Source organism: Prosopis cineraria, unplaced genomic scaffold, assembly GCF_029017545.1.
Source record: "Prosopis cineraria cultivar Desert tree isolate PC_DT_omini unplaced genomic scaffold, ASM2901754v1 PC5, whole genome shotgun sequence".
Taxonomy (NCBI): Eukaryota; Viridiplantae; Streptophyta; class Magnoliopsida; order Fabales; family Fabaceae; genus Prosopis; species Prosopis cineraria.
This window is the reverse complement of record NW_026555336.1, coordinates 3242068-3255343: the sequence shown is the minus strand read 5'-3', so window position 1 is coordinate 3255343 and position 13276 is coordinate 3242068. Positions and strand designations below refer to the sequence as shown.

The 13276-nt window shown below is 33.2% G+C and overlaps 2 protein-coding genes across 3 annotated transcripts; one reads left to right on the top strand and one right to left on the bottom strand.

Annotated features, from left to right (window-relative positions):
• Window positions 1-1528: 1528 nt before the first annotated feature.
• LOC129310930 (protein IRX15-LIKE-like) lies at window positions 1529-2858 on the bottom strand. The gene has a single exon (XM_054952824.1). The coding sequence runs from the start codon at window positions 2722-2724 to the stop codon at window positions 1780-1782; it is 945 nt and encodes a 314-aa protein (XP_054808799.1). The 5' UTR covers window positions 2725-2858; the 3' UTR covers window positions 1529-1779.
• Window positions 2859-9109: 6251 nt separating this feature from the next.
• LOC129312061 (probable inactive receptor kinase At5g67200) lies at window positions 9110-12902 on the top strand. 2 transcript variants are annotated; one of them, XM_054954624.1, is made up of 3 exons: window positions 9110-10568; window positions 11707-12240; window positions 12591-12902. In XM_054954624.1, the coding sequence occupies exons 1-3, from the start codon at window positions 9215-9217 to the stop codon at window positions 12608-12610; spliced, it is 1908 nt and encodes a 635-aa protein (XP_054810599.1). In that variant the 5' UTR covers window positions 9110-9214; the 3' UTR covers window positions 12611-12902. The 2 variants fall into 2 exon arrangements, with proteins under 2 accessions (XP_054810599.1, XP_054810598.1); XM_054954623.1 differs by having other exon boundaries at window positions 12361-12902.
• The last annotated feature ends 374 nt before the right edge of the window (window positions 12903-13276 follow it).

Below are 13276 nucleotides of genomic sequence, written 5' to 3'. Positions count from 1 at the left end.
TTTTACATACTAATAAATCTTATTAAATATACTTAACAATTTTATCTTTTCAAAATAAAAATATAATCTTTTAAAAATACTCATCATTTAATATATTAAAATAAGAAGTGATGAAAAATTAATTATAAAGAGATATAGAGTAAAATTAAAATTGATGCATTTAATGAAATATTAATCTACCCAAAGTGTTTTATATTTTTGATAGAGAAATTTTTTTAAAAGTATTTTATAATTCGGAATGGAGGGAGTACAATTATGGGATAAAAGAGATAATTAAGGGGAGAATAAGAAAAAAAAATTAATGACATTAAAAATTTAATAGAAATGCCGACATAGTAATTAATCCATGTATAAAATTTTTAAATCATGCACGCAAGTAAAAAAAGGAGATGAAGAATAGAAAATAATAATTAAGGAGAACAATAAGCAAGATGACGAAACTTCTGAAAGCAACGTATAGAATAGAGGAGTCTGCGGTTTTACATGAAGCTGAAGTGAAAAGTGAACGATGTGATTTTTTTTATGTTTGTGTACATAAATTTTAGCATATCCATGTATTCCATCAACATGTTTCTGCCAACTATAATCTACTCCCTTTATTAAAAAATATAAAATATTTTTTAAAAAATTAAATGTTAAAAAATATAAAATATTTTTAATTTTTTAATATATAATTATTACATTTTTGTAAAAGTGTTAGATCACTTTATATTTTAAGAGTGAAATACTTTATTAAATAGAGATAAATATAAAAAAAATGTTAATTTAAAAATAAATAACTACTTTATTATAAAATTTAAATAAAAATTATTTATATTTTTAAACGAATGGAGTATATATTATGTCTTTATCTACTTTATTAAAGATAAAATTTAAATAAAAATTATTTATATTTTTAAACGAATGGAGTATATATTATGTCTTTATCCCCCCATGTGTTGACTGGTGAGGGATGATGTCCGAAACAGGGTTACATTTGTTATTTGTTATCCTACCAACAATGGAGAAATATTATCTTTTTTTATGTAAAGAAAATATTATCATTAAATGATCTTTTTTATTAAAATGTATATTATCATAAAAGATTTAATAAAAATTTATTTTATGTTGTTAGGATATTAAGTGTAAGTAAACTTTGATGTGATTACAAATGTTATATTAGATAAAGTTGAGTTTAAAAACAAGTTTATACATTAAAAAAAATTACAGTTTTGCATAAAAGTAGTGTCAAGCACGCCTATTCATTTAACAAGCTTAGTTGATGCACCTAATCCTTTGCTGAAGTTTAAGAAGCCAACCTTACTGTCAGTGTTTTTCAAACATCTGAACTCTTGAATACAAAAGCAGAGTATTGAATCCTTTTTCTCTTATTTGCATAAATAAGAAAGTCCTATTTTAGCTTCACACACACACACACACAGACAGAGAGAGAGAAGCTTTCAAAATTCAATTTCAATGAGTTGGAAGATAATTAAAAAGAATATGATGTGGAAAGACAAATTTTAGAGTACAAACAGCAAATACAATCTTTCTCTAGCTTATAAGCAACATCTCAAGTGAAATTTGAATGGTTGGATTCTTTGAAGAGATTACAATTTTCAGTGCAAGAAAAGGAAATGGAAGGAAAAAAGAATTATTTTTTACAAACCCCAGCCAATGTCTTGAACAAAATAAAGCAACAATCAAAAGGATCATAAATACCCAGATTGACCTGTTTGACTACGAGGACTAAACTGAGTAGGAGCTTTATAGCAGTCTTGACGACAAACACTTGAAAGATTAAGAAGAAGAAGCCATTGATGACGGTGAAGACTGATTCTTACAATACTGAATACTGCTCTCGTCCATCTTCTCCAACACGTAATGCCCCAAAGTCTCACTTTCCTCCACCAAATTCTGCTTACACAGAAACTCATTCCCATACAGTTTCTCCACCTCACCACCAAAGTCATGCACAAACACGTGCGTCTTCGGATTCCCGACCTTCTTGCTTCTAGCCAGCACGCCCGCCGTGAATATCGCCGCCATCCTTCCAGGCGCGTCAGGCCAATCGCCACGTGGGCCGTCCACCAATATCACATCCCAGCTCAGCTCGTACACATGGTTCGGGAGGTCATTGAGTCCTAACTTACATTCCGAGAACAGCAAGTTCTGTACTGGTTTGCACTCCTTCGTTGCCTGCTGTTTCGTTGAAACAAGAAGCTCCTTCATTTCACTCCTCTTGGTTGTGTACTGCACATCATAGGCATCGATTTCAGGGTATAATTCTTCGAAGTACGCAGCGTAATAGCGGTTTTCATCGATGAACACCGTTCTGCCATTGTGATTGAGGGCTTTCCAGAGGAGAGTCTCGTGGGTGAGGCCGAAGATGAGGAAGTTGCACGGCGAAGAGCATTTTCGAAGCACATCGGAGATGGGTTTCAGGTCTGAGTGTGGCATATGGAACGTGTCATTGGATTTTGAAGCATAATGCAGAAGTGTGTTTATTACAGTGACTGATAACCCAGAACCAGGGGCTGGAGAAGAAGAAGATGATGAAATTATGGAGGTTTTTGAGACGTTGGTGATTGAAGAAGATGATTCTCGAGTGTAAATGAGTGTACCAAGAAATGCTAGGGTGAAGAACGAGATAAAGGCCAGAAGCCATATCCGATTGGAGCTTCCTTGTTTTTGGATATACGGGTGAAGGAGGATGAGTTTAGTGTAATTGTTAGTGTTCTTCATTTTCTTTTTCCGATTCTCTGAGCCCTGAGAGACAATTGTGAAAGAAAGGTTGATTATAAAGAAGGGTTAAAGCAATGTGAAGGGAGGATTGAGAGTGACCTGACGGCATTACATTACAATGACACCTTCAAGAAGATCCTTGAACCGAAAACATTGATAAAATCGCGATTTGGTCTAAGTTAATGTTGGTATGACTTGTCCTCATCTGATTCTGATGCGGTTGGTTATATTTACAGTAGTTTATTTCCTAACGTATACTGTTTAATCTATGAGGAGATGGGTTATTTCTGAACCGAAAAACGAGAGAAGAATTTGCACTGTTAAGGAGTGGTTGGACCTGAGATGAGAGGGATGGAAAAGGAAAATGTAGCAGCAGCGACCCAATAACTAATTACAAGCCAGAAGTCGCTTTTCCTTGTTGATTTGAGCTTTATTTCCTACGAAACCTCTCATTCTCTCTCAAGAATATTGGGGAAATTTTCAAAACAAGCAGCTGCTTTGAAGGAGACAAATCACCTGCCACCAGTGAGTGCCCTTTGAATTAGTACATGTGATAATTGTTCATATATTGGTCAGTGGATATATATACACACACAAACCTGGTAGAAGCAAGTTTTCAACCTGGTAGTTCATACCATCAGGATAGTGAGAATTGATACACAAAAACACAAAGCTGTACTTTCTTTGTATTCAAATCAACTACTACTGCTTGTGACCTCAAATATGACATATCCTGATGATGAGTCCTAATAATAAGGTTTTCTTACTTGTCCTCTTTATGTTTTGGTCAAATGAGTAGGCTTAACAACACAGCAATCACAGTATGAACAGCCAAGAGCTCATAGAAATAGACACGTACTCCTAGAGAGTGTTGTATAGCCTCTTCTCCTTATTGTTGCAGCTGGATAAACAAGCATACAAACTTGGGCGTATGAGTGAGAAGGATAGGGTACAGGAAGGTGTTATATTCAGAGGTAAAACTTTCAATTTTTGTCAAGTATTTGTCGTTCAAGAGTGAATTGTTTGTGTGGGTTTTATTGTCCAAAAATGGCTTTGGCCCAGAAGTGACCATTGTCCTGTGCTGTGAAAAGTTCAGTGACATCGTTCGCTGTGCAGGCCTTCACTGGTTTAAGAAGGAGAAGAGGTTTCTTACAATGCCTATTGAAATTGTGAAGGAGAGAAACACGGGGGGTCCTCCATGTGACCTCATAATTTAAGCATATAGATGCCCAATTATGGATGTTTAATAATTGGATTCCTTCATAAACCGGCCTGCTTTAATTTCTGGGGGTAAACTTTTTAGTTTCTCACATTCCAGAAATCCCTGTGCTGTGTAAATTTTGGGGGGTGGGGTAAAAGAAGGGAAGAAAAGGGAGAGATCAGTGAGGTGAAAAACAATTAAAAAAGAGAGAAGAACCTTCTTCTTCTTCTTCTTACTATCTATGCTTAACTTTTTCATTGCATATAATAAAATACTGTAAAGAGTCCATTGAGGACAATCTCAGAGAGCACCAATGATTTCCAGCACGGGCGCCATAGATATAAGAGATTTGCATGCGTTTAATAACAAATTAGCAATAGACTATGGAGAATGACAAATAATCCAATTATAATTGTCAAACTCTCTGATTAACTTTATGAATTCAACGTTTTTACTTTTCTAGCTTACAAAATTGTATTAACTTATTCATAAACTCAAATTAAATATAAATTCGATTAAACTTTTGAGTTTATCGATTTTACGTTTCTAATTTATAAAATTATGTTAACTAATTCATAAATTCAGACAAGATATAAGCTTGGTTAAACTTGTTAAGTTTGTTAATTTTTTTTTATTTAGCCAATTGAGTATATACTATGACAAATTCAAATTATAAAAGTTATAATACTTGGTTCAACAAAAAAAAACTTAAAATGCAAAAATTAATATTAATAAAAAAGAAAAAAAATATCAAAAATAAGTTTTCCTATTTTAAAATTTTTATGTCTTATATATGATAATTTATCAATATAGATAGATTTAATTTCAATGATTTATATTTTTAATATATTTAAATTAAATTATAATCATATATTAATAACTATTTATTCACAGAGGTAAATTCTTATGAGTTTACGATTTGAGTTTGTAATATGAATTTACATTTCTATCATAAGTTTATTTAAATTTACGAGTTTAACAATCATGTCTAAACGTCATTTTTATTGTTATCATGAAACGAGTTCTGGAACAACAAAGACAAAATATATTCAGACAAAATTATTTATATAAAGCTTATTAACATATCATATATTATTTTTATGAACTCTAAATTTAGAATCTTGAATTATATTTTTTTCAATTTAAATATTTTATGCTAATTAAAATCAATATCAATATTAATATATTTAAAAATAGAAAACTGCACAATAATCACTGCATTTTTTTTAGAATAATTTCAGAATTTAAGACCTTTCACAAAAATATATTCAATTTGTATCATTAATCATAGTTTTTCTAACTCTTTTCCATTTAATTCAGACTAAATTTCATGATATAACATTACGTCTCTCACATATAATTTTATTTATCTTTTTTTTATGAACATAGAAAGTAAACCCTACTAATAGCAAAGATTAGAAGATAGACATTTCTCAAATAAATTATCATGCACATAAGAGTTGAAATTTAAACTATCTTTAATTTAACCCCTTTATATATGTGAATGTTGTTTTGCTTATAATTTTTTTAAAAAAAATAAAAATCAAATAATGGCAATTTCCCACTATGGGATGAGATGTAAATGGGGGTCCAAGTCCAATAATGTAAATGGGCGAAGGTGGAGGTCATGATTATTGGAGCAGGACAAAATTAGTGTGGGATTCAAATTTAAGACCATTGTTTCTTTTTTCTTTATTCACCAAGTAGATTAGAAGACTTGGCCTGCACTTAAAGCTGCTATCCATAAAATTAAAATTCACTCGATAATAGCATGCACAGTAACGTGCGAGTAAAGTTCATAGTTGTGCGGCAATTGTATGGACAAACTCATTTCTAAACACATGATCTTTGTCCTTTCTGCAGCTATTCAGCCACTTGAAAAATATTATTACCGCCCATAAGCCATAATTGATAATCCTGTGCGGTCCAAATTTTCTACCTTCTCTTACACACACACACACACACACACATATATAATGGGCTGTATTTAAATTGATGTGATTTGCTTGTTCCTATGGTGCCATCATTGACCCAACATTGCTGTGAAAAGTTAGAAGGCGCTATAATGGTAGAAGGGTTATTAGAATGGGTTTAGAAAATTAGATTTGAATTTGAATTAAAGAATTAGAATCCTACATTTTAAATTTATATATTTAATATTTTTATTTAGGAAAAAATTTTCAAAATCTAAAATAACAAATTTGAAATAATTAACGACAAGAAATGACGCAATCAATAGAAAGAAATATTGTGTTTGAGTTCTAAAGGAGTGTATGAGCGATTGAATAAGGGAGAAAAGTCATGAGAGATGAATGGAGTGTTCTAGTATAGATTTGAAATAATAAGAACTAAATAATTATTATAATAATAAATTTTACTTGAATTTGAATTAAATTTAAATTTATAAATTTTTATCTACTAAAAATAATAGATTTGGCCTAAATTTAAATTCAAATACTCTTAATCAAAACACAACATTATATACAATGCATTGCTATGCTAGAGAAAAAAAATGCGTAAAATCATGTGCTATGTTTTTTTACTTGCTTTCATTTTTATTGTGGTGCATGTTTTAGTTGTAGATATTTACAAAGGAGAGGAGAAATCTTCTTCTTGCCTGGTTTGAAAAACAGAGAAGAAGGAAGAGAAATTTCTCTTTCTTTTTTAAATGTGAGATTATTGAGATTTTAGAGTGAGGAGTGGGGAACGTTTTGTTGGTGTAACAACCAAAATGTTTTTTTATTTTTTTCATCACAAAAGAGGTTGCAAAAAATAATCATTTAATCATTATATTTTTTATTCGGTCAAGCTCAATCGTTAAGATTTAATTTGGTTTAACTCAATTATTTAAATTTGAATTATTTGAATCTATTGGCCTTTGCACTCAAAAAAAAAAATACTTAGCTCTTTAAAAACTAAGTTGTAATTAAGTTATGATACAGGCATTAATAGATTAAATGGTTTAAACTCGAAAGGTTAAACTCCATAAGTTAAATTTTAAGAATTAGGTTACAAATTAAAATTATAAAAATTAAATAATTAATTTTCTGAAAAAAGTTGTTATTTTTCTTTCATTTCAAAGTTGTCCTTGGTGAAATAAGATGCTACAATTTTGTCTCATTGTCTGCTGCTTATAATGAGGTTTATCTACATGCACTCCTTCATTCCAAAAAAGCCTTGTGAGGCCCTCTTTCTGGTAATTTCTCTAAGCATCACGGATCTGCAAGTCTGAGAAAAGACTCACGTCATCATCAAACTTCAAATTAAATTAGAAACCGATCCCGTGGGTTGTACGAGAGATAACAAAATAAACTTCTCTAAAAAAAACCATTTCATATAATAAATATTGAAAGAGTTATATATAAAATAACTAATCATATAACCATTTCATATAAACATTCCTCGTTGTAGTGTGTACACGAAGCCTCAGCTATGAATGTGGAAAATGCCATGAGAGGATGCGATTGTCATTTTAAAAATAAATTTAAGCCAGATGAGGCTATAATTTTTATTTTTTTAATTATAATTTTTTGCCCATTCAAGCCAAATGAGGTTATATACTTAATTATATTGAAATAAATTCTCCATCTCTTCTCTCCAGCTACATCAAATAAGGAAATCTTAAAATCCCTCATTTTTCCTCCATCAAAATCTGTCCTCTGCTATTTCTAGATTAAACCCAAACAATTTTCTGAACGTTTCATTGATGTACAGTATTACGTAAAATCCAATCACAACAAATTGCATTAATTATAACATTTATAATTATCTTACTATATCCACTCCAGTTCTCATGATCATGAACGCAATAACTTCTTGCCGTGCTATCACATGATTCAAATATTGATGCTTTTCTGAGTCAGATTGAGAAACTTTTGTTTCATCAAGAAGGCAAGTGCACAAATATGTTCTTCTTTAAATCTAATTTTAGTTGCTTTTTATTAATTAAATTCGAGCTCAAATCGATGAATCTCTTAGTAAATAAACCTAATTTTAATCTACAAATAACTTAAATGGGAACAGTCGAGGTCAATTGCAAATTAAATTGCCTCTAGAAAAAAGGTCTTGAATCACAGTGCTTTGAAAATGACCATGAAATGCTTATATCTTAACTTGAACGGTTTAAACTAAAATTTAATAAGTTAGCTTTCAGAGAAAATGACAAAATATATTCAAATATGTAAATGATAATTAAGTACCACAAATTGTGATAATTATTATTTAGTCTCAAGGAATCGTTGTCTATCGTTTTTATTTTTGACGAAATGATATATTTACTCTCAATAACTATTATGAATTAGAAAATGACTATTTTAATTGGACTAATAGTTATCAACTAAAACAAAATAGAAAATAACTGCTTTTTTTTTAAAAATTTATGATTTATAAAGGAATTACAAAATGATTATGTTTAAAAAAAATAAATACTTTCTTTACGAAAATAATTGTTTTGGTTACATTTGATTAATAAACAAATTTGAAAAATGGAAGTGGCCATTTTATATTCCACTTTAATCAATAACACAAGGAAAATAATCATTTTCTAGCGTGTAATACTCATTGAACGCAAATATATTATTTCATCAAGGGAAAACAGAACTTAAAATACATGTACTTTGTTTGTACTTTTTTTTATTTAAGATTTTTATACTTTTATTTTTTTCAATATTTTTTGATAAAAGGACACATAGCAAAACTTAAACAAAATACGAAAATCTAAAGTTATATTTGTTGGTGGTATGGAAGTGAGCTGCTTGAGTCATATTCAAAAGGATATTGTCTTTAAAAATTATTCTGACGTCAGGATAATGAACCGGTAGTACCAACAGAAATAATTCTTGACCTGTTTCGGGTGCGTGATCTCCTTTCTTTTCTAAACCCATTTTATTAGTATATTTTATTTTTTAATATTTATACACTAAGAGCACTATTTATTTAGGTAATATGAGACTTTTAACACACACTATTACTACAATAATATTTTCTCTTTTATCAAAAATCAAAATGCAAAATAAGGTTTTAAAAATTAAATAATAATTATCATATTTCATGATGCTTAATTGTAATTTATATATTTTAAAGTATTTTTTTTCATGTTTTTAAATTTTATTTTATTTTTTAAAAACATGGAAAATATATGCATATTTGCTCTCATCACTCTTCAGTGCATGGGGGCTCACTTGCGCGGCTCTCCAATCCCACTCAATGCCTCACTTCTACATCAACAGATGGAATTGGGCCTTAGTTCAGACGCCATCCTATTGAACCATTCACAATCACGAATTCACGATGCCTCATTCCAAAGCTCTCTTTCCCCTCTTCTTCTTTTACTTCACCATTCTCACCACCGTCGTCTCCGATCATCTTCCGGCCACTTCCTCCAAACTGCTCATCTCCTCCGATGCCGTCTCATTGCTCTCTTTCAAGTCCAAAGCCGACCTCGACAACAGGCTCCTCTACACTCTTCACGAGCGCTTCGATTACTGTCAATGGCAAGGCGTCAAGTGCGCGCAGGGCCGAGTCGTTCGGTTCTTCCTTCAGGGCTCTGGCCTTCGTGGCGTCTTCGCTTCCGACACCCTCACTCGCCTCGACCAGCTTCGAATCCTCTGCCTCCGCAATAACTCCCTCTCCGGTCCCATTCCCGATCTCTCTCCTCTCTTCAACCTCAAGGCTCTTCTTCTCGACTACAATTTCTTCTCCGGTTCGCTGCCTCCCTCGTTTCTTTTGCTTCATCGTCTTCGTACCCTTTCTCTCTCTTATAACAACCTCACCGGTTCAATCCCTGTCGAGTTAGTTAATTTGGACCGTTTAGTAACCCTCCGCCTTGACTCAAACCGCTTTAATGGAACCGTTCCGCCGTTGAACCAGTCCTCCCTCCTTATCTTCAATGTCTCCGGCAATAACCTCACAGGGCCGATTCCGGCGACTCTCACTCTTGCTCGATTCCACATGGCGTCGTTTTCGGGGAACCCAGGTCTATGCGGGGACGTTGTTTCCAAAGCATGTGATCATCCTAGGCCCCGAATCTTTGGTTCTTCCAATGCCACTGGTTACTTGGGGCAAAGCGCTGAATCACAGGGCAACATCGTCGTTTCCTCACTGTCTAGTAAAAAGCACAAGAGTAACAGCCTGATTCTTGGGTTCGCCATTGGTGCATCGATTCTGATTTCGTCTTTTGTAGGGCTTATCGCGTTGGTTATGGTTAGTAAACGGAGTGTTTCGAAAAATTTAGAAAGCCCAAAAACGGCGGCAATGGAAGCTATGGATGCTCCTCCTGGGAAGAGAACAGAGGAAATCGACGGAGCTCATCATAATAGTGAGAATTTGGTGTTCTGTTGTGGGGAGGCGCAATTGTATACGCTGGAGCAATTGATGAGAGGGTCGGCCGAGTTACTGGGTAGGGGTAGCATTGGGACTACGTACAAGGCAGTGGTGGATGGGAGGCACACTTTAACAGTAAAGAGGCTAGATGCTGGTAAGACTGCAGGAACAAATGGGCAAGTGTTTGAGCGGCACATGGAAATGGTGGGTCGGCTTCGGCATCCAAATTTAGTACCGGTTAGAGCTTATTTTCAGGCTGAAGCAGAGAGGCTGGTGATCTTTGATTATCAATCTAATGGCAGCCTCTTCAACCTCATTCACGGTAATTCCCTAGGCTCTCAATTTCTTTCGATATCTGTTAATTAGAATTTGATATTATATATATATATATATATATATATATTCTTTTGATGAATCCATTATGAACCAGATTCATTGCTTAGAATTGTTTGTCTGTCTTGTGAATTCGTGATCCATGACCTTTTGGATTGGTGTGCCTGCAACTTCTTTTTGTTTCTTGCCATTAAAAAAAAAATATTATTAAAAAATTGGCTTCTCTCTCTTGAAGTCCCTATCAAATTTTTGTTCAATTCTGTTTTCCTGTATCCTAAATCCGAAAGGGTCCTCAGTAAAGTGTCCTTGCCTACAATCACGGGAGTTAATACCCGAAGCTATGTTTGGAAAAAATGTTTGAAACAGAGGCCTAGGTGTTCTGGCTTGTGCATGTTCCAACATTTTTTTTTCAAACACGCACGTCATAGTTAATTGTTTGTATTTGTGTCGTGATCCATGGTCTAACAGATTGGGATGTCTGCAACTTTTTCTTCTTCCTTTTTACTTCTTGCCGCTAAAAAAGTTAGATATTATTTTAAAAATAAAAGATAGATATTATTTAAAAAATACTTTTCTCTATCTCTCTAACATTTTCGTACAGAGATAGATTCTGTTTTCCTGGACCAAAAGGGCCTTCGGTGTTCATGCCCACAATCGCGGGGTCTGCAATTCGGGAAGAGGATTCTTCCTTTTCTTTTCTCTCCTTTTCTTTTCACTTCCCCATCTCCACTCTTCATCAATTTTATTTTAAAAAAAATTATTTAATAAAATAATATAAAAGGTGTAGATGGAGAAAGCGGAGAAAAAAGAAGAGGAAGAAAAGGAGAGTTCCCTCTCCCTGTTTGATTTGACCGTGGGAAATTAATCCGTTGCCAGCCATGCATTTGTCATTCATTCATTTGAAAATTGAATGATAGATAATAGATAATTTTCATATATTGTCACATGATTTTGAATATTTATCTTGGGTTGAATTTTAAACTTTCAAAAACTAGAGATAAGTATGCTTTTGTTTTTACCCCAAAAAGAAACAGCATACTTATCAACTCAATCTTTAGTGAGAGGATAATTAATATTTCTGCCCGCATGATGGGAACTATATATATAAATCTGCTACATCTCTACAGGTTCAAGATCAGCAAGAGCAAAGCCTCTTCATTGGACATCATGCTTGAAGATAGCTGAAGATGTAGCTCATGGACTTGCATATATACATCAAACATCAAGACTAATTCATGGCAACCTAAAGTCCTCAAACGTCCTTCTTGGAGTGGACTTTGAAGCTCGTGTTACAGACTATAGTTTGTCCCTCCTTACAGACTCTTCAACCATTGATGATCCTGATTCTGCTGCCTGTAAAGCACCTGAAACTCGCAACACTAATCGCCCACCTACCTCTAAGTCTGATGTCTATGCCTTCGGGGTGCTTCTACTGGAGCTACTAACTTCTAAATACCCTTCTCAACATCCTTTCCTTGTGCCCATGGATGTGCAGGATTGGGTCAGAACAATGAGAGACGACTATGGTGCTGAAGATGAGCAGTTAGGAATGCTCACAGAGGTCGCTAGTATTTGCACTGTTATATCACCTGAGCAGAGACCAGCTATGTGGCAAGTCTTGAAGATGATACAGGAAATAAAGAAGAGTGTAACGCTTGAAGGTAATACATCTGCTGGATTTTCACACTTTTAGTATAAAAGAAAGCATGAACAATCATAAAGGCCAATATCTCTTAGCTATGATTACAATTCAAAAATGAAAATTTGGGGAAATATTTCAGCATCGATCTGTAGACAACGGCTTCCCTGTTCTTAGTGACTAAGCTTGACAACTCCTGAAAGCAAATATATATATATATATAAATTTTGGTTCCTTCAAGCTCAACTGTCAAGACAGCATATTGAATCAGTAAAATGCATGAACTCAAAAAGGGATGTAATACACTGCTGCTTGGTGAGAAGAATCAACCACCACTTTTGAATTCATACTCACAAGCAGTGGTTATTACAGGTCATGAAGGATGGAATTAAATGACACCTTTGTCGGGTGTGCAAAAGCAAACTCATGAGAGCGCAACTTTCGCATTGGTAACCCCTATAACGCTTGTCCCTTCCTTTTAGTTATTTCGTGCAAGCGGCAAGCCTATCAACTTGTTCGACGACGACTGGTTTGATAACTGCACATGCTACTGGATAGCTTACATTAGTTGTGCTGGGGCCCAATTTAATTCAATACTGTATTAATTTGTATAAAATATTTCATAAAAACTTATTCTAATTTTATTAGATGTCATTTTGTAATTTTTATATTTTTTTAAACAAAGTGATTTTGCCAACTCACTTTTGGTTGATGGCTTGATGCAAATACTTATCCGAGTTAGATAAAGCCTACACCTGGGATTGCCTTAATCAATTATGTCCTTAACCTCCCACAAATTGTACTGTTCATTTCAATTTTTTAATTCCCAAAAAGAATAAACTAGCATTTTTAATAAATGAGTTTTCTGACTTTGAACGAAGATGAAGGCCCAGTTTCTTAGGAAGTGTAGCCTCTTAGAATCAAGCTAGAAGCCTAGAATCAGGTATGCATGAATGCTGTGGAAGACAAGTCTCGCTTGAAATATTTTTAAAAATGGCAAAGGTATAAATTTAATTTTATAAAATATCTTTTTAATCCTTTAATTCTAACATAATTAA